Source organism: Chiroxiphia lanceolata, chromosome 27 (genome assembly GCF_009829145.1).
Source record: "Chiroxiphia lanceolata isolate bChiLan1 chromosome 27, bChiLan1.pri, whole genome shotgun sequence".
In the NCBI taxonomy this organism is placed as follows: domain Eukaryota; kingdom Metazoa; phylum Chordata; class Aves; order Passeriformes; family Pipridae; genus Chiroxiphia; species Chiroxiphia lanceolata.
The window spans coordinates 646271-663473 of NC_045663.1; the positions used below are offsets into that span (position 1 = coordinate 646271).

At 69.4% G+C, this 17203-nt stretch overlaps 1 protein-coding gene across 1 annotated transcript; it reads left to right on the forward strand.

Moving 5' to 3' along the window:
• Positions 1–3514: 3514 nt before the first annotated feature.
• Positions 3515–15245, forward strand: MIDN (midnolin). Its single transcript, XM_032711930.1, has 8 exons — positions 3515–3673; positions 5566–5791; positions 6774–6861; positions 7157–7219; positions 12020–12406; positions 12914–13046; positions 13157–13444; positions 14251–15245. Exons 2-8 carry the CDS (start codon positions 5574–5576, stop codon positions 14511–14513), a joined length of 1440 nt encoding a protein of 479 aa, XP_032567821.1. The 5' UTR covers positions 3515–3673; positions 5566–5573; the 3' UTR covers positions 14514–15245.
• The last annotated feature ends 1958 nt before the right edge of the window (positions 15246–17203 follow it).

The window sequence follows — 17203 nt, forward strand, 5'->3', positions numbered from 1 at the left end:
TCTGACCGGAGCCATCCAGCCCTGTGCTGGGGTCCCCCTGCCCACTGTGTGCCCAGTCCCCCTCAAGCCCAGAGTCACTCCAGGGGTGACTTCATCTCTGGGGCTCGCCAGACCCAAGGCCAGGTGATGGGCAGAGCTCCCAGGAGTGTGGGGTGCCCCAGAGCCAGGGCATGGCAGACGAGGCCAGGCTGGGCCACTGGCTCTGGCTGCATCGGGCTGGCAGCTGGAGTGTCCCCAGGCTGTGACGCCTGGACACGCTGCCAAAGGCCACCAGGACACGTCCCCGAGAGCTGGGAACACACGGAGCCGGTTGTGTGTTTCTAAGGACACGCCTGGGTGTTTACAGCCCCGCCAGCGTCACGGGCACAGGCACTGCCGTCCTGCCCAAGGACACCCGCGCCCGCAACGAGGCCACCCCGAGCCTGGCGAGGTGGGGGGCTCTGGTGGGGGCTCCAGGGGGGCCCGTGCCCGGCGCAGTGCCAGGAGGGTGGGATCAGCAGCTCCTTACTCACGGCAGCAGCGATGGCTCACCTGAGCGCGCCGGGCGACTGAGTCACCGCTCGCCGCCGTGACTAAGGCTGAGCCGCTCGGCCCCGCGGGGCTTGGGGGGACGGGGAGGGGGCACCGGGACCCCCAGCCCTGCACCACTCCCACCGTGGCGGTGCCGGCGGTGCCTGGTGGGCCGGGCCGGGCGGGTGGAGGTGCAGCGGTTCGGCTGCACCCTCCTGCCGGGGTGTGCCCCGCATGATCCCGGCCGCTGGCCCCGTGCCCGTGGGAACGCTCCCACTCACTGCGGCAGCTCCACATGAGGCCCCAGCCGGGCACTGCACAGCCCGGGAGCCCTTTTGCAGCCATAGGATCACTCCCCTTCACAGACTGGGGGCTGAGGGGAGAAAAGGGTCCCTGTCCCTCCTGGATCCCCCCAGGCTGCAGCCTGGCATCTTCTGCAGCCACAGGAGGCAGAAACACCCCCTCTTCCCTCCTCTCCCCTCCTCTCCCTGCTCCGGAGCCAGCGTCAGCTCTGCCCTAATCCCATGACCCCACGCCTGCGAGGGGAATGCAGAGACTTGCGATAAAATCCCCGTTTGCCAAAGCTGTGGAATCAGCCAGGAATTCAGTCCAAAAGGAAAAAAAAAACAACAAACAAAAACCAAAAAACCGAGAGAAAAGAGAAAAGCTGCTGCCCGGGGCTTGTGGGGGATTTCCCCAAAGGAGGGCTGGGAATTCCCTTCCTTCGAGGCAGAGGACTTCCAAGAACTGGCCCCCAAAAGATTTGGGGCTCCCAGCCGGAGTTGGGGCCCGAGGGATGGGGCAGCACCGTGGGACACAGAGGAGCTGCCACCGCGGTGCTGTCCCGGCTCTGCCCTGGCACCGGGACGTGCCCAGCAGCCAGGCCCCGTGGGAAGTGTCCCGGTGGGACCCGGGTAAGCCCCTGTGCTCCGGCCCAGCCCGCGCCGCCGGCCGGGTGCGTGAGCCACCGGGGGGGCTAATCCCGGGGCCCAGGTTAGCTAAGAGGATTGCGGGAGCTGCGTGTGGCCTGCAGCGGGATTTGTGTAGGTATTTGCTCGCCGGATCGTCTCTCCCGGAGCTGCTCAGCCGTGCGGGGTTTGGAGAACGCTCCCTCTGGAGACGCAGGAGCCTCGGATGCCGTGTAGCAATTATGCCCAAGTCTGCCTGTAATCTTTAACGATTTATTCCCAGGGCAACACAATAAACTAAACACACAAAATCTGGGCTGCTGGGAATCCTGGGATCTCCCAGCTTGCGTCTCTGGAGGCTCCGGATACCTTCAACCACACTGAAATCTGCACACGCTTCCTAAAGCACCATCTCCTGGAGTCGTGGGATTGCCAGAGGAGATGAGCTTCCTCCCAGGAAGGAGATGGAGCCATGTGAGGAGGGTGGCAACTGGGAACGGGGCTCCTCAGAGCTGCCAGGACACGGGGAGATGCCCTGCCCCTGGGGCATGGCTGCTCTGCCAATGGACCCGAGCAGGCCACGCTCACAGCCATGGCTGTGATGTCTCCTTGTCCCTCCCCACAGAACCGGGCTGGGAACCAGGAGCTGGCGGCCAGACCCTGCTCCCAGCGGGGATGGCTCTGGATTGACACCTTGTCCCCACCATGGCCCCCCTCCTGGTGCACAAGCCCAAACTGTGGTAGGGCCAAACCTGTGGCCCCGGCTGCCCCCTCTCCTTGCTGGGGAGCCAGCTGGGGATGTGGCCCCTTGAGGGGTGGCTTTGCAGGCCAGGAGCTCCACAGCTCCCGGGGAGAACAATGGCGCATCCCTGCCCCGGCCCCTCTCCCAGGGACAACAATGGCAGGAGCCGGAGCTGGAGCCGCCTGAGCTCATCTCCCCCCTGAGAGCCCGGAGGGGGCCGAGGTGGGCGGGGGGCTGCAGGCTGAGCCACAAAGGGTCCCTCCCAGCCCAGCTCTGCGCCTCGCACACGAGGGGCCTCAATCCCACCCAGCCATCTGCACCCAGCCCAGGGGAGGCTGTGCGGGAGGGGCGCAGCGGGAGCATTTTGGGGCTGCATTGAGCCCTCCCTCGGCTCCCGCCGGGCCCCTGCACCGCTCCCTCGTGGGCCAGGGTGTGCGGCCCCCTCCCCGCTGCAGACTGGCCGCCAGATCCCCCCTCCAGCTGCTTTGTGTCTCGGTGTGCCAGGGCATTGTCTGCGAGAGAGAGACCCAGCGAGGCAGCCCGAGGTCACGAGCACCTCCCTGTGCAGGCGGGGCGGCCACTGGCCCCGCACACTGCGGCCTGGGGGGAACAGGGTTCCACCCCCTGCCCCCGGGGGCATTGCCCCCCAGCATTGGTGCCCACCAGCCCACTTCTCCTCTGCTTCAAAAAACCCTGTAGGGCTGAATCTGTGTCCTGGCTGGGAAGTGGGTGGTTGGGCAGAGGGAATCCCTGGGGGAGGGAGGGCCGGCCCAACCTTGTTATTAGACATCAGAGAGTCTCGATATTAGACATCGAGTCTCCACGAGCAGCAGCTTTGACACTCAGCTCCCAAGGAGAGCTCAGCCCATCCATTCCCTGCCCGCGGACTGCCTTTGACCCTAATGAGGGGGCACCCGGACCGGGAGAGGTGTCTGATCTGTCCCCGCCTCACGACCCACGGGGGGCTGGTCCCCCCTGCCCTTCCTGCAGCGGCCTCGCGAGAGCAGGGGCAGCGCCAGGACCGGGAGGCCCGGTGGGGCAGAGCCGAGATCTCGGGAGGGGCCAAGACGACCCCGGGAGGGGCCAAGACGTCCCCGGTGGGCTGAGACCGGGATCAGGGAGACGGCGAGCCGGCATATCAGAAGCAGGATCCGAAACGGGGGGCAGAGTCTGGGACTCCTGGGGCAGGACTGGGACTGGGACTCGGGGGCAAGGGCCGGAACCCCCCGCGGGAGCAGGTGCGGGTACCGCCGGGGCCGCTGCCGGGGCCAGCCCGGTCCCTGCCCGGTCCCTGCCCCCGCCAGGCTCCACCCCGGGCGGTGCGGGATAAAACTTGGGGCACCTCCCCGGCAGCTCCGCGTCAGGGCTGCGCTCGGACCGGCTGCAGCGCTCGGCAGGGGACACCGCACCGACCGCCACCTCCCCCCGGGACGTTTCTGGGGTCTCTCTCCCTCTTCCTGCCGCCGGAGACAGCTGAGCTCCCGCCGCGCCGGGATCCGCGGGGCCGCGCTCGGTGAGTGGGGCCGCGCCGGGCCGGGGGGAGCCCAGGTGGGGGTGCGGGGGGGATCCACGGACCGGGACCGCGCTCACTACGCTGCTTTCCCTGGAGCGGGCGGGGTGGCCCCGCTTCCCCGGGGCTCCCGGGGGCACTCACGGCAGAGCCCCGCTCGGGGTGTCCGGGAGCGCTGCCCACCCGCCGGGACCCAGCGTGTCCCTGGTCAGTCGGGGCTTTGTTTGCCCTCGGGGAACGGGAGCTGGGTCGCTCCGGCTTCCGGGACCTCGGTGCGCCCCCCTCGATCCCCATCGCGTCCCGGGGAGCGGCGTACCGGGGGAGGCTGCCCGGGCCGGTTCGCTCCGTCCCGGCGGGCGGGCAGCGGCCCCGGGCCGCACCGCGGCGGGGCCTCCCGGTCGCTCGGTCAGGGCCACCCGGCGGCTCGGTGAGCGCTCCCCGGTGCGGCCCCCGCGGCCCCCCCGGGCGCAGGAGGCGCGGCGGGGCCGGCAGGGGGCGCCCGCGCTTTGCTGACTCATAGCCCCCCCCGGGCCCCCCCGGTGCGGGAGCCGGGCCGGAGCCCCGGGGCGTCCGTTCCGCCCCCCGGGAGGGGCAGCCGGGGCTGGGACCGCTGGGGTGGAGGTCCCCGCTGCGGGACTGGGGATAAGGGACCTAGAAGTGTGCTGGGGGGCGCGGGGGGGGGGCTCAGCCCCGTGTCGGGACGGTTCCCCGTAGCTGTAACGGCGTCACTAAGGAAGGTGACGGGGCGGGTGCGTGTGACCGGGCGGGTGTGACCGGCCGCGGGTGACTGTGCGGGTCCCCTCCGCCCTTTCCGCCTCTGTGTCCCCGCGTCACTCGGCTCCGGGGGCTCCGGCTCCCGCCCGGCCCCGCGGGCAGTCACCTCCCGCCGCGGCCTCCTCCGGTGCGGGGGCCGCTCACCGCCCCCGCCGCGGCGCCTCGGGGCCGCCGCCTGCCCGTGTCCCGCGTTCACCCCTCCGCGGCGCCCGGGCCTCGCACGCCAAGCCCGGTGGCCCCCGCGGAGAGGGGGTGCCCGGCCGGACCCCCCGTTCCAGCCCCGCGCCCCTTTGTTGTGCGCCGGGATTATGAATGGCTCCAGGCGCGGCGCGAGGGCGCGCGGGGGGCGGGGCCGGGGGCGGGGCCGCGCGGCCGCGTGGGCGGGAGGAATCCGGCCGGGCCGCCCCGCCCACCGAGGCCACGTGGGGGGGGCCTGCGCCCGCCCCCCATTGGCCGCCACCGCGGATGTCTGGGCGCCCGGCGCGCCGCCATTGGCTGCGGCCGCCGGAGGAGCCGGAGTGAATGAGGGCGAGGCCCCGCCCCCCGGGACGTTGCTACATTGTAACTTCCCTCCCCCCCGGTGCTCCCACGGCAGCGCGAGCGGCGGCCGGTTCGGCGGGTCCGGCCCCACCGAGGGGGGAGCGACGCGGCCTCCCCGCCCCTCGCCGCGGCCTCGGGCCTCACCCCGCCCCCAGACACCCCGCTCCGAGAGCGCAGAGCGGCGGCGAGGAGAAAGAAAGGAGGCGGCAGAGCAGGGGCAGGCGGCAGGCAGGGACGGGCAGCGCCGCTTCTACCGCCCCCCTCCCGCGGCGGCCACCGGAGCGGGGCGAGCACGGGGGATTTTATATTTTTTATTTTTATATACATATTTTATTTTCTTCGCCCGGGCCGCGGCGGGCCCGGCCGGTACAGCCTTGCTTGGGGACCCCCCCCCCCCGCCCCCACAGCCGCCCCCCGCCACCTCCCGGCCCCCGCCCGAGGCCTCGCCGCGCAGCCGGAGCTCCCGTGGGTCCCGCCGGGCGAGCGGCGGAGCGGGCCCCGCTCTCTCCTTTGTCCGCTCCCGCACCCCCCCGCCGCGTCCCGCCGTCGCCCCCCGGCACCGACCGCCGCTGCCCCCGCAGGTCGGCGGATGGACCCGCAGCCCGGCGCCAGGAGCTGCAGCCGCGGGGCTCCCGCCTGCGAGGTGGGGCCGCCCGAGCCCCCCATGAACCTCTACATCCACACCACCACCGGCACGCGCTATGAGCTCTCCGTGCCCGCCGAAGAGACGGTGGAGGGGCTGAAGCGCCGGCTGTCCCAGCGCCTCAAGGTGCCCAAGGAGCGGCTGGCGCTGCTGCACAAAGAGAGGTACGTCACGGGGGGGCTCGGCGCGGCTCGGGGGGCCCGGGGTCCTCAGCCCCCCGGCAGCGGGGCTGGGCGCGGGGGCGGCCCCCTCGCACCGGGCTCGGCACCGCACAAAGGCTCCCGCCCCCTCCCCCTTCCCGGCCCCATTCCTGTGCGGGGCGGGGGGGGGGGACAGCCCGGGGGGCCGCGGCGGGGGCGAGCGGGGGCCGGGCCGGAGGGAGGGAGGGAGGGGGGCTCGGGTGGAGGGAGGGGGCGCCGGGCCGGGACCGGAGCGCGGCCGCCGCCCCCTCGCCCGGCCCTGCCGGGGCTCCTTTGTGGGCGGCGGGGCCCGGCCGTGCCCCGGCCCTTTGTTCTGGGCTCAGCCCCGGCGGCGGCGCGGTCCGGCCCCCCCCGAGCCCCCAGCGCCGGGGGGGCCTTTGTCTGCCGGGGGCTCGGGCCGAGGGGCTGCGCACCCCCCGCGTGCAGCGGGGCCCGCGTGGGGCCGAGCCCGGAGTAACTTGGAGAGTCTCTCCCGGATCGGAGGGGGGGACACACGGGGACACCGCGTCCATCTGCCGGCACCCGCGGGGTCGGGGGGGGCACCTTCACAGTGCTGCCTCCCCCGCCCACGTTTGTCCCAGCTTCTCTCCCACCGCCTCCCCCCGTGGGCAGGTTTCCTGTGCCACGAAGCCATGGAGCCCCCCCCGTACCCCCTCCCCAGCCCAGCTCCTCGCTGACCCCTTCACCCCGATGGCTGCAGCCCCGCCGGCACTGCCCCATGCCCGGAGCCAGGGGTGCCCCACACTGTGAGCTCCCCCTCTGGGGGTCAGCTGAGCAGTGGGGTGCTGGGATCCCCTCCTGCCTGTCAGGGGTTGGAATTGCTTGGGGTGGGTGGGCTTGGTCCCCTGGGAGCAGGCAGGCTTGCAGCTGGTGTCCCCCCTCGTGTGTCCCCCCGGGGGGTCTGTCTGGCCTGCACTGACCCCACTTTTGGTATCTCTCCCTGCAGCCGCCTGAGCTCCGGCAAACTGCAGGACCTGGGGGTCGTGGAAGGCAGCAAGCTGACACTGGTGCCCACCGTGGAGGCTGGATTGATGGTGAGTGCCCTTTTCCTGCTGCTCCCTCCCACTCGTCCCTGTCTATTATTAAAGCCCCGGGCGAGGATGAGGATGAGGATGTGATGTGCTGGCGGCCCCGAGGCTCTGCTGCCCCAGCCCTCGCTGAGGAGGCAGCACTGGGCTGGGCACGGCAGCAGGTTTAATATTTCACTCCTTTCTCAGGGCTTGTGTAGAAATAGTGGAAGTGACATGTCATCCCTCCCTCCTGCTGCGGACGCCCCCTCCTTCTCTGCATTTGTAATGTTAATCCCCCCCCTCCTCCTTTTTTTTCCAGTCCCAGGCGTCCAGGCCAGAACAGTCGGTGATGCAAGCGCTGGAAAGCTTAACTGAAACTCAGGTGAGAGGCTGGATGCTGAGGCAGGATGGAGACAAAGGCGGGGGGGGGGGGGGGAAAGGACCGCGGCGGCCTCACTTTGCTTCCCCTCCCAAAAGCTTTGGCGTTGGTGCTTCGCTGAGGTTGGGAATGCTGAGGGCTTCAGCAGGGCTGGGAATGCTGAGGGTGGTGCCCGGGGCGGGCACCGTCACCCTGAGCAGCGCCAGGCGCAGGGAGGTCCCGCACCGCAGCCTCGCAGCCCAAACAAGCCCGGAGCTGGGGAGGTGAAGTGACTCACTCAAGGTCACTCAGCAGGTCGGTGGCAGAGCTGGGCAGCTCAGGGCCCTGCCTGGGGTTGTGGGGCTGCAGACCCCCCCAGCTGCCCACCCCAAAGTGCAGGGACAGGGCTGCCCATCTGCCCCGTGTTGTGGGTGTTGAGGGGGCTGGCAGGGCCACACTGGGGGCTTGTGGGGCTGCAGAGCCCAGCTTCCCCCCTGTGCCCAAAGGGCACTTCCCCCTCTCCTTGGAGCCATCCTTGGGGGGTGGCATTGACTGTGCCCGAGTGTTCTGGCCCTCTCGGTGTCCCTCTCCATGTCCCTGCTCAGTGGCCTTGTGCTGGGGTGCCGGGCCCCAAGGAGGGGGGTGTGGAGGGGCCCGCGGGCGGCGTTGGCGGGGCCGCGGTTGAATCGCTGGGGAGATCCTGGCAGTTGGCGGGGTGGGAGGTGGGCGGGTGGGGGGTCCTCGCTGCTGGGGGGTCTCAGCCATGGGGCGGAAGCGTTCCCAGGGTGGGAGAGCCGTGGGTGAGCCGTGGGTGCGCGCGCAGCCGCCGGCTCCTGCCGCGAAGGTGGAATTTACCCCCAGCTGCGCAGGCCCCGCTCCTTTGTTTTCCGTCTCTGTTACTGCTGTGAAACTCTTTCCTTCCTTTTTCTGGCTGATGCTGCAGATTCGTTTTTTTAAGGGTTGGTTTTTTGGGTTTTCTATAACCTGCCTTGCTGAATTTGGGGAAGGAGCTGAGCCCTGCATGGTGCCAGGGATCGGACAGGGGGTTGGTGGGGGCATGGCTGTGCCCCCTCACACTGTGGGGATGCGGCAAGGGCCAAGCTGCCCTGCCTGCAGGGACTGACCTGCAGTGCCTTGGCTGCCCGGGGTGACCTTGTCTTTTGGGGGCTGGTTTAACCCCATGTGGGCCAGGGGGGTGAGCTTGGACCGGAGCCCTGTGCCAGAGGCTGCCGGGGTCCCCAGGGTGCTCGTGGGGTGCTGCCCATCCCAGCTGGGGTGCAGAGCTGTGAGAGGGGGCTGGTGCTGGCAGCCCAGCCCGGGGGTCCCAGTGCATATCCCGGTCTCAGGGCTGCAGGTATTTCTCGTGAGGCTGTGCAGCTCCACACCGGGGTGGGATGGACTGGGGAGCCAAGGAGCCCATGGAGCTCGGGGTGCCCCTTGCACTGGGCTGTGGCCCCCTCGGCCAAGCACAGCAGGGCAGAGGAGGGTGGGTGGGTGGGTGGGCAGGCTACGGTCTGGCACTGGCTGTGGGAAGCGACTCCACACCTCCCTGCCCACCGCAGGTTCCTCCGGTCGGTGATTCAGGAAGCCGGGGCTGAGCAGGAGGAACCGCCAGCACCTGGGGGGCGGCGGGAGGGGGGGCAGGAAACCACTCCTCCCATTCATGCTTTGCTGGGCTCTGCCTGCGTCACGCAGCCTCCGGAGCGCAGGGAGAGCTGAGCCGCTTCCTCTGGGGGTGGGGGGGGGGCCGGGGCGCTGCCACCCCCTCCCCAGCCTTTGGGGAAGTGGCTGCTGGGCACGGGGGCTTCCTGGAAATGCTCCCGCGCTTCCTTCCGCCCCGCACAGCTGCCCCCGCTTTCCAGGGAGCCCACAAACCCTTCGGTCCCTCTGCCTCGGCTCTGCCTTCCCCCAGTGCCTCTGCCCAGGAATGTTGTGGGGGGGGACGCATCCTGCTCTTCGAGGGCCAGGAGCTGCAGCTGGAGGAATGTGGCTTGGGGGCTCTGACCCTCTGCCCCCCTTGGCACAGAGAAACCCCTGGGCACCGACACAAGTGGCTAGATGGGGTTCCCAGCTGTGCCCAACTGGAGACCCTGCAGGGGACGTGGGGCCATTTCCTGCTCCCCCTTCTCATATTTGCCTTAGCCTTGTCTTTCCCCTCTGGATCTCCCAGGATGGTTTCCCTGTGCCTGTTTGGGGGTGCTGCCCTCCCCATGTGGGGCAGGGGCTCACTGGGGGCAGCTTCCACTCTCTGCCAGCCCAGAGTGAGGGGCCTGGAGGTGTCTGGGGCTGGGGGCCGGGGTGACACGGGGCCAGGCGTCGGAGCGAGGCGGGAATGCGGCGTTCTCTGAGTCATCTGCGTTTCTGAGAAGCAGCCGGGAGACACTTGCCCCATCCCTGTGGGCCCCAAGTGCGGCTGAGCCCCCCAGGGCTTGGCAGGGTCCCCGGGGGGCTCCTGGGTGTGGGGGCTCTGGGGGGCCCAGTGGTCCCAGCCCCCCTGGCGGGGCTGTGCTGGCCCCCGTGGCAGAGCCGGCTGGGAGGGACGGGGTCCTCCCGGCGTGGGCGGCCGAGCGGGCGGCTGGGTGGGACGTGTTTGCATTGGAGCGGGCTGGTTTCGCCGGGGGGGTTGGCAGCGGCGCGGGGGCGGGTGCTGGGAGCCCCGGAGCTGGGGCGCCGCGGGGACCCGGCCGGCTCAGGGCCACGGCCCAGCCCCAGGGGTGCTGCGGGGGGCCCTGGGACCCCTTCGGCTGGGGACCGAGGGGGTGGTTCTTGGTGCCCCTGGGAAGTGCCAGCAATGCGGGCCCGGTGGGGGTTGGGTTGGGGTTGGGGTGCTCTGGTTTCTCCCGACGCTGGCGAGGGGTCAGGCAGGGCAGGCCGGGGTGAGTCACGGGGAGCGGGAGGCCACTGACGTCAGAGGGCCCCGGGGACGCGCACGGGGCTCCCCCGGGAACGCGGGTGCGGAGCCAGGGCTGGGGCAGGGTGGGGGGCTGGCACGGGGGTCCTGCCCCGCTGCCTCCCCCTGTGTGTGGGGTGGGGCCGGGGGGCTGTGAGAGACCCCGCTCCCCACTCAGTAGTGTGGTGGGAACAGGATGGGGGCTGGAGGGGACTGGTCCCCTTCCCAAGCATGAGGAAGTGGTGTGGGGATGTGATGTGGGGGGTCCCTGTGTGAAATGACCCCCCTACACTGACTCTGAGAGCAGCAGCAGGGATGGGGTGGCCCAGCAGCCCCATGCAGGGGCAGGAGGTGGCTGGAGCTCTGGACGTGGCCGGTGGTCGTGGCTGAGCAGTGAGGACGGGGCTGCCAGCCTGGTGTGAGGCCATCCAGGCTGCTGTGGGCAGGGGAACTGAGGCAGGACGGGGGCGGGGGTGACGCTTTCCTGCGCCCAGGTGCTCTGTGCGTGCACACGCGTGTGCACACGCGTGCCCATGTGCGTGCCCGCCGTCCTCTCCCGCCCCCTCGCCCCGTAACCTCCCTGTCCAGAGCTGCAGTGTCTCCTTCCCGCCCACCCCTTCCTCTGCAGCCTCCGCCTGACACGCTCGGGGCTTTGCTGCTGGTATTTTTAAAGCTGCTTTTCCCACGGCTTCTCAGAACCGGCCTCCGCGGCAGCGGGGGAGCGGGGCCGGGGCCGGGGGGGCCCCGCTCGGCAGCGCTGGGGGCAGGGGGGTGGTGGGGCTGCCAGGGATCCTTCGCCTCATCCCGCCACGGGTGATGGCTGCGCCCCGAAGGTGCCGTGGGGTGTGGGTGGGTGACGTCGGGAGCCGAGCGCGGCACCGCACGTGACGGGCTGGGAAAGCCGGGCCCTGCTGTGCCCTGGAATAGCGCGGCTGGGGGGTGGCGTCATCCCCATTAGCCCTGACCCCGGGTCCTGCCCACAGCCCCACGTGAGCCCCGGGCTGGCGGGGGCGAGAGGCACAGCCCCCCTGCAGGGCAGGGGGTGCTGGGGGGGCTCACGGCTGCCCCAGCCCCGCCACGATGTCGGGGGCTCCCCTGTTCCCTGGCACAGCTGCCAAGTGATTTATGTGTCGTGGGGGCTGAGCGGGCTGTGCTGGGGGGCGGCAGGTGTTGGGGATTGGGGGGCCCCCCCACAGCTGCGGCCTGGGCAGGGTCAGGCCCCAGCTCTTGTCTCTGCGCTGCAGCTGCTCCATCACCTGCCGGAGCTGGAGCCTCCGGGCTGGGCAGGGCCTGCCCCCCCCAGTCTGCCCTCTGTGTAGGGGAAGGGGGGCAGGTGGGCTGCACTTCCCTGCCTGGCAGCCCTGAGTCACGGGGGTGGGCATGCAAGGACCCAGCATGTCCTCACCTGCCCCCTCCCGTTCTCCCTGTGCCTGTGGGGGCACCCACTCCCCGGGCACTGGGCTGGCCAGAACAGCAGTGCTGGCCCCAGGGCCAGGTGTGGGGCTGTGGGCAGCCCTGGCTGCAGCCCCTGCCTGTCCCTGCCCACAGGGAGCTGCTGGGATCTGTGCTGGGGAGGGTGGCCAGGCAGGGAGGGCATCTTGCTGCTGTGGAATAAAGGGCAGGAAGGGCAGAAGGAAGAAAAATACCCCCCCGGCACCGTCAGCTGACAGAGCTGGCACTGGAACGGGGTCGTACGGGGACAGCAGCCAAGCTCTCCCGCCAGCCTGGCACGGCTGAGGGGCTGTGGCGGGTGTCACCCCTTCCCTGCCCCAATGACCCGTCTCTATGGCTGCAGGAGACCTGTGGGGGCAACCACCCTCCCCTGCTTGGCCCCAGGGGGGCAACCACCGCCCCCCTCCTTGGCACTGGGGTGGGGGGGTCTCTGCGTGGTCTCACTGAGCGCCACAGCTGAAAGGGGTCCCTTCTCTCCGCAGGTCAATGACTTCTTGTCGGGCCGGTCCCCGCTGACCCTGGCCCTGCGCGTGGGGGACCACATGATGTTCGTGCAGCTGCAGTTGGCGGCCCAGCAGAGCACGGGGCAGCTCCAGCACCGGCACCTCATCGCCAGCCGCGGCGAGGCGGGGGCCAGCGCCAGCCCCCACTGCCGGACGCTGCACGGCGCCGCCGGCTCTGGCTTCGCCCGCATCCCCGTGGTGCCCACGTGCCAGCAGAGCCCGGCCCCCAGCCCCACGCCCGCCACGCCGGCCCCCCCCATGTACTGTAACGCCCCCCACCCCGCGCCCATCACCGCCGGGATGTTCCGCTCGCACGGGGCCAGCGCGCAGACGGTGAACAGCAGCGTGGTCTCCTCCTGCTCAGAGGTGAGTCCGGGGGGTCCCGGGGTCTTTGGGGCAGGGAAGCGAAGCCGTGAACTTGCCAGCCCTGCCGTGGCAATGCCTGTCCCTGCCTCAGTTTCCCCATACGTGGAACAGGGTTGTCCCCTAGTCTGGCCTCCAGAATGTCCCCAGGTCCCGGGGAGGGACTCAAGGACAGGGTGTAACCCAGGCTCTTACCCTGCCTGTCCCACACCCTGCCTGTCCCCAAGAGTGGACAGGAGCTGCTGCTGCTTCCCTTTTCCCCTCACACAGCACAGCAGGGTGGGGCAGGCTTGTTTGGACTCCCAGGGCTGGGAACACTGGTGCACAGAGGGGTGGGACAGCCATAGCTCCTTGCGTCCCAGTAAAATTGGGGCTGGGGGTGCCTGCTGCACCTTGCTCCCTGGGAGCCCTGACCTGGCTGTTTGGGAGGAGGCAGAAGGGCAGGAGCAGGGCTGTGTGCCCCCCATAGACCCCTTCCCAGAGGCTGATCCCGCTTTTCTCCCCTCCCAGGTGGACTGTGGCTCCCGCAGCAGCAGCTCCCCAGGCAGCAGCCCGGCCCCCTCGGCCCGATCCCGCAAGCCCGGGGCGGTCATCGAGAGCTTCGTCAACCACGCGCCCGGGGTCTTCTCAGGGACCTTCTCCGGTACGTGGTGCTGAGCCTCCCGGGGGCTGTGGGTCTGGGGGACGTGGGGACGATGGGGCTGTGGATCTGGGGGGGCTGCTCGTCTAACACCCACCTCCGCCCCCCTCCAGGCACTTTGCACCCCAACTGCCAGGACAGCAGCGGGCGGCCGCGGCGGGACATCGGCACCATCCTGCAGATCCTGAACGACCTCCTCAGCGCCACGCGACACTACCAGGGCATGCCCCAGTCCCTGACGCAGCTCCGCTGCCAGACGCAGTTCTCCTCCTCGTCCTCGCCGCCTGCCTCCCCGGACCTCGCCACCAAAACTACCTCAGAGTCGCTGCCAGCGGCCGCCGCCCCCCCCCTGCACCCTGTCGTCCAGTGCCAAAGCCAGATCCGGATGTGCAAGCCCAGTGGTGAGTCTGGCTGCCCCCGAGCGTGGAGGGGTCGGGGTTTAAGGTCGACAGCTCTTGGGGGTCCCTGGTTCATCACATCACCCTGGGGGCTGTGGCCGGGATGAGCAGAGAGGGGCTGGGTAGCTGGGTGATTGACAGGTGTCAATCATTGGCAGGAGGGCTGGACCCTGTGGGGTGTGGCAGGAACTCCCACGGCCCCCCCCCCCCCCCGTGTGGTGGGGACACGCCTGTGCCCCCCGGGGCCGGAAGGTGCCGGAGGTGCCCACCCCAGACCCCCCAATTTGCTTAGAGGAAAGAAGTGAAACCACCGGTGCCGGCCCAGGGGGGGCTCGTCCCCCTCAGGGTTTGCTCTTCCTTCTCTCCCAGATTGGGGGGGTCCAGGCCCCCACTGGGGGCAGCTCCCGGCTGGCTCCAGCCCCTGGTGACATGGCCAGGGTTTCTCAGGGTCACCCCCAGCTCCCGTCTGTGCCAGGACTCCGACCCTGTCCATCTGGGGGGGCCTTGTTTGGGTATAAAGGGAGTGTTGTTGTGGGGACCCTGCACCCCAAAAAGGGCTGCACCACACTGGGGACAAGCTGGCACCATGATGGGGACCCTGGTTTTTGGGGTGCCCAGGCATCTTTGCCGTGGGGGCTGCGCATCCCCCTGGATGTGGGTCAGGGCAGGTCCCCACGACCCCCCTTCCCCCTGCTGTGGGGGTGTCCACGCGTCTGTGCCACGAGCGGCTGCCTGGGGGCCCGCATGCCCCCCGGCCCCAGCCGTCCACGGCAGCCCCCCCTGACCCCCTGTCCCCTCTCCCCCCGCAGGGGACCGCCTGAGGCAGACGGAGAACCGGGCGACGCGCTGCAAGGTGGAGCGGCTGCAGCTGCTGCTGCAGCAGAAGCGGCTGCGGCGGAAGGCGCGGCGGGACGCGCGGGCACCGTACCACTGGGTGCCCAACCGCAAGGCCGGGCGCACCAACAGCAACAGCAGCGTCTCCAGCGAGGGCAGCCTGGACCTGGACTTCGAGGACTCGGTCTGGAAGCCGGAGGTCAAGGCCGAGATGAAATCCGAGTTTGTCGTAGCATAGAGAGCCCGTGCCCGGGGGGGGCCCCGGGGGACTGTGCCGGGGGGTCCCGTCGCCGCCCCTGCGGGGGGGTCAGCGCGGGTGTCACGGGCCGGGGCTCCTCGAGATTCGCCGTCTCCTGCGACTGGACGCCTCGGGCCGACCCGCGTGTCCCGGGGAGAGCCCCCCACCCCCCGGTCGCGTGGCTTTGGGGAGATGGGGGGAGCAGCTGGAGCCGCCCCCTCCCCGCAGCCTCCCCGGCTGGGAATGGGGGTCCCGACACCCTGGGGGGGTCCTGGGACATATCGAAGCTGCTGCTTTGCTGTGAAGAGGGGCTCGGGGGGGTGCTCTGGGCCCCCCCGCGTCACCCCCTAGTGCAGGCAGGAGGAGGTGAAGTCTCTCTCGGAGGTGCTGGAGCCCCCCCGATTTGGGGGCCGTTTGTTTTCCTTCCCTTCTATATGTAGCATTGCTCGGCTGCGGGGCTGGGCCCCCCCGGGCAGTCGGGGGGGACACGTGTGTGCCTGGGCCCCGCCGCCGCAGCCCGGGGAGGGGGGACGGGGTGGGGGGGCTTTGTTTTGGGGGGATGTTAATTTTGTTTGGGGAGGGAGAAGCCAAGGCGCTTTCCCTCCGCGGCCGAGCCCAACTTCCGAGTCGCTGGACTCCTTCCCACCCGCCACTTGGGTGGTTGGATTTTCTTTTTTAATTTAAAAAAAAATTAAAAAAAAAAAGGAGAAGAAAAAAAAAAAAGAGAAAAAACCTGAATAAATAACCCCAAACTCGGTCCTGGCCGCGGGGCCGGTATTTATAGACATTAATGACCCGACTGAGCCAATACTGACATAGTCTTCATAGGCCGTAGGATCCTTTTTCTTGTCCGACTTGGATTTTTTTCCGTCAGGATCTGTGCAAATAGAGCCCCCACGTGACGTGTTTTTTGTCTGTAAAAGTCTTTTTTTTTTTGTGTGTGTTTCGGGGAGGGGGGGGCGGGGGGGAGAGCGAGGCTTTTTCGGTCTTTAATATTTTATTTTTTATTTTTGAAATAAATTTGGGCAGTCTGGATGCAACCGTGCCTGGTGTCGTTATGGGGGAGGAAAGGGGACGTTTGGGCACCCCGTTGGTGTTGGGGGGGGAGGGCACACAGGACAGCTAGGCACCCCCTCAGCCTGCCTGCAGCACCCTGAGGTCCTTGCCCTCAGTGACACAGCCACGGGCCTGTGCACACACAGGGCCGTGTGTCCTCAGCTCCACACGTGCTCTGCACACCTGTCCAGGTAGATGTGCCCAGGTAGATGTGCCCAGCCCTGCACACGCGTGCACACAGCCATGTGTGGGTGCCCATGCATGTGTTCAGCACTCACACACGTGTGTGTGCCCGCAGGAGGGGGGGTGATGGAGCTGCCCCGTCCTCCAGGGAAGGGCTGTTTCCACCCTCTCCAGGGGCCGGACCCAGGCCCGTGGCTCTGCGGGGGCTCATCCGACCGGGTGCTCCCGGTCCCGTCCCACCCGGAGGAGCTGGGCCGGTTCCACCAGCTGGGTTGGCTGCAGGTGCTGGCTCCTTCTCTCCCTCCCTCCCTTCCTGGCCTCCTGTGTCACGGCGGGGTGGCCGCGGGCCAAGGTGGGGGGTTGGTGGCCACAAACCTGGCTGTGCCTCAGTTTCCCCACCTGCAGTTGCAGGTCAGTGTCCCTGTGGCTTTCCCCTGCCCCGGGAAAGGTGACAGGATAGGGATGGCCCTGGGGACATCTGTCAGTGCCATCCCACCCATGGGACCCCCTTCCCATGGCCCCAGGTTCCCTGGGAGGGAACTGTGGGGGTCTCGGGGTGTCGGTGGCTGTGTGGTGCCAGGGCAGGGGACCGTTTGGGCTGGGACACCCCTGGAACTGCACTGTGACACAGACACAGTGACGTGGTGGCATGATGACACTGTCACCCTCAGGCCCTGGGCACACCTGGGGGTGGATGAATCCTCATGGGGAGCTGTTATATGGGGAGGGGGCAGAGGTGGCTGCCTGTGTCCCCTGCCATGTCCCCCATCCCCTGTCCCTGCACCCTGGGGTTGGGGAGGGGGAACAATCCAAAGCTCCATGGGGCACTCAGCACCCCATGGCCAGGATGGGGGGCTCGGCGGTTCTTCCCGTGGGGAGCTGGCCAGACCCCAAACCCCCAGGAGCAGCCGAGTGCCGGAGGAAGCCGGGCGGGAGCGGAAGCAGCTCAGGTTCCTGCGGTGACAGGAGCTGCACCGGGCACCCCGCGCCCTGCTTTGACGTCATTTCGGGTAGAGCAGCCCCCGGGCCCCCCCCGGCAGCCCCCGGCCCCCCCGACACCCCCAGCCCGTGCCAAATTTGGCAACGGGAAGAGCCGCCGACCGCGGCAGGAGCAACACGGAGACCTTGTAAGGCAATCGCTGCCGGGAGGGCACGCGGGGGACACGCACACGCGTGTGCGCAAAGGGACACGCGCCGGCAGCCGTGCGGGGGGGGGCACGCAAACCACGGTGCTGTGGGGGCTCCCCCAGGGCCCCCAAACCTCCAGCCCGTCCTGGGGGTCCCAACAGCCGCTCCTATCCCATGGGCTCAGCTCAGGGTCTGGAGTCCTGGAGGAGCTGTGGGTGCTGCAGGGTGTGAGCTGGGACAGGCCCCAGAGCACGGCATGGCACTGCGTGGCACGGCACACGATGGACCAGGCACCCACAGGAGCTGTCTGGGGTATGGCAGGA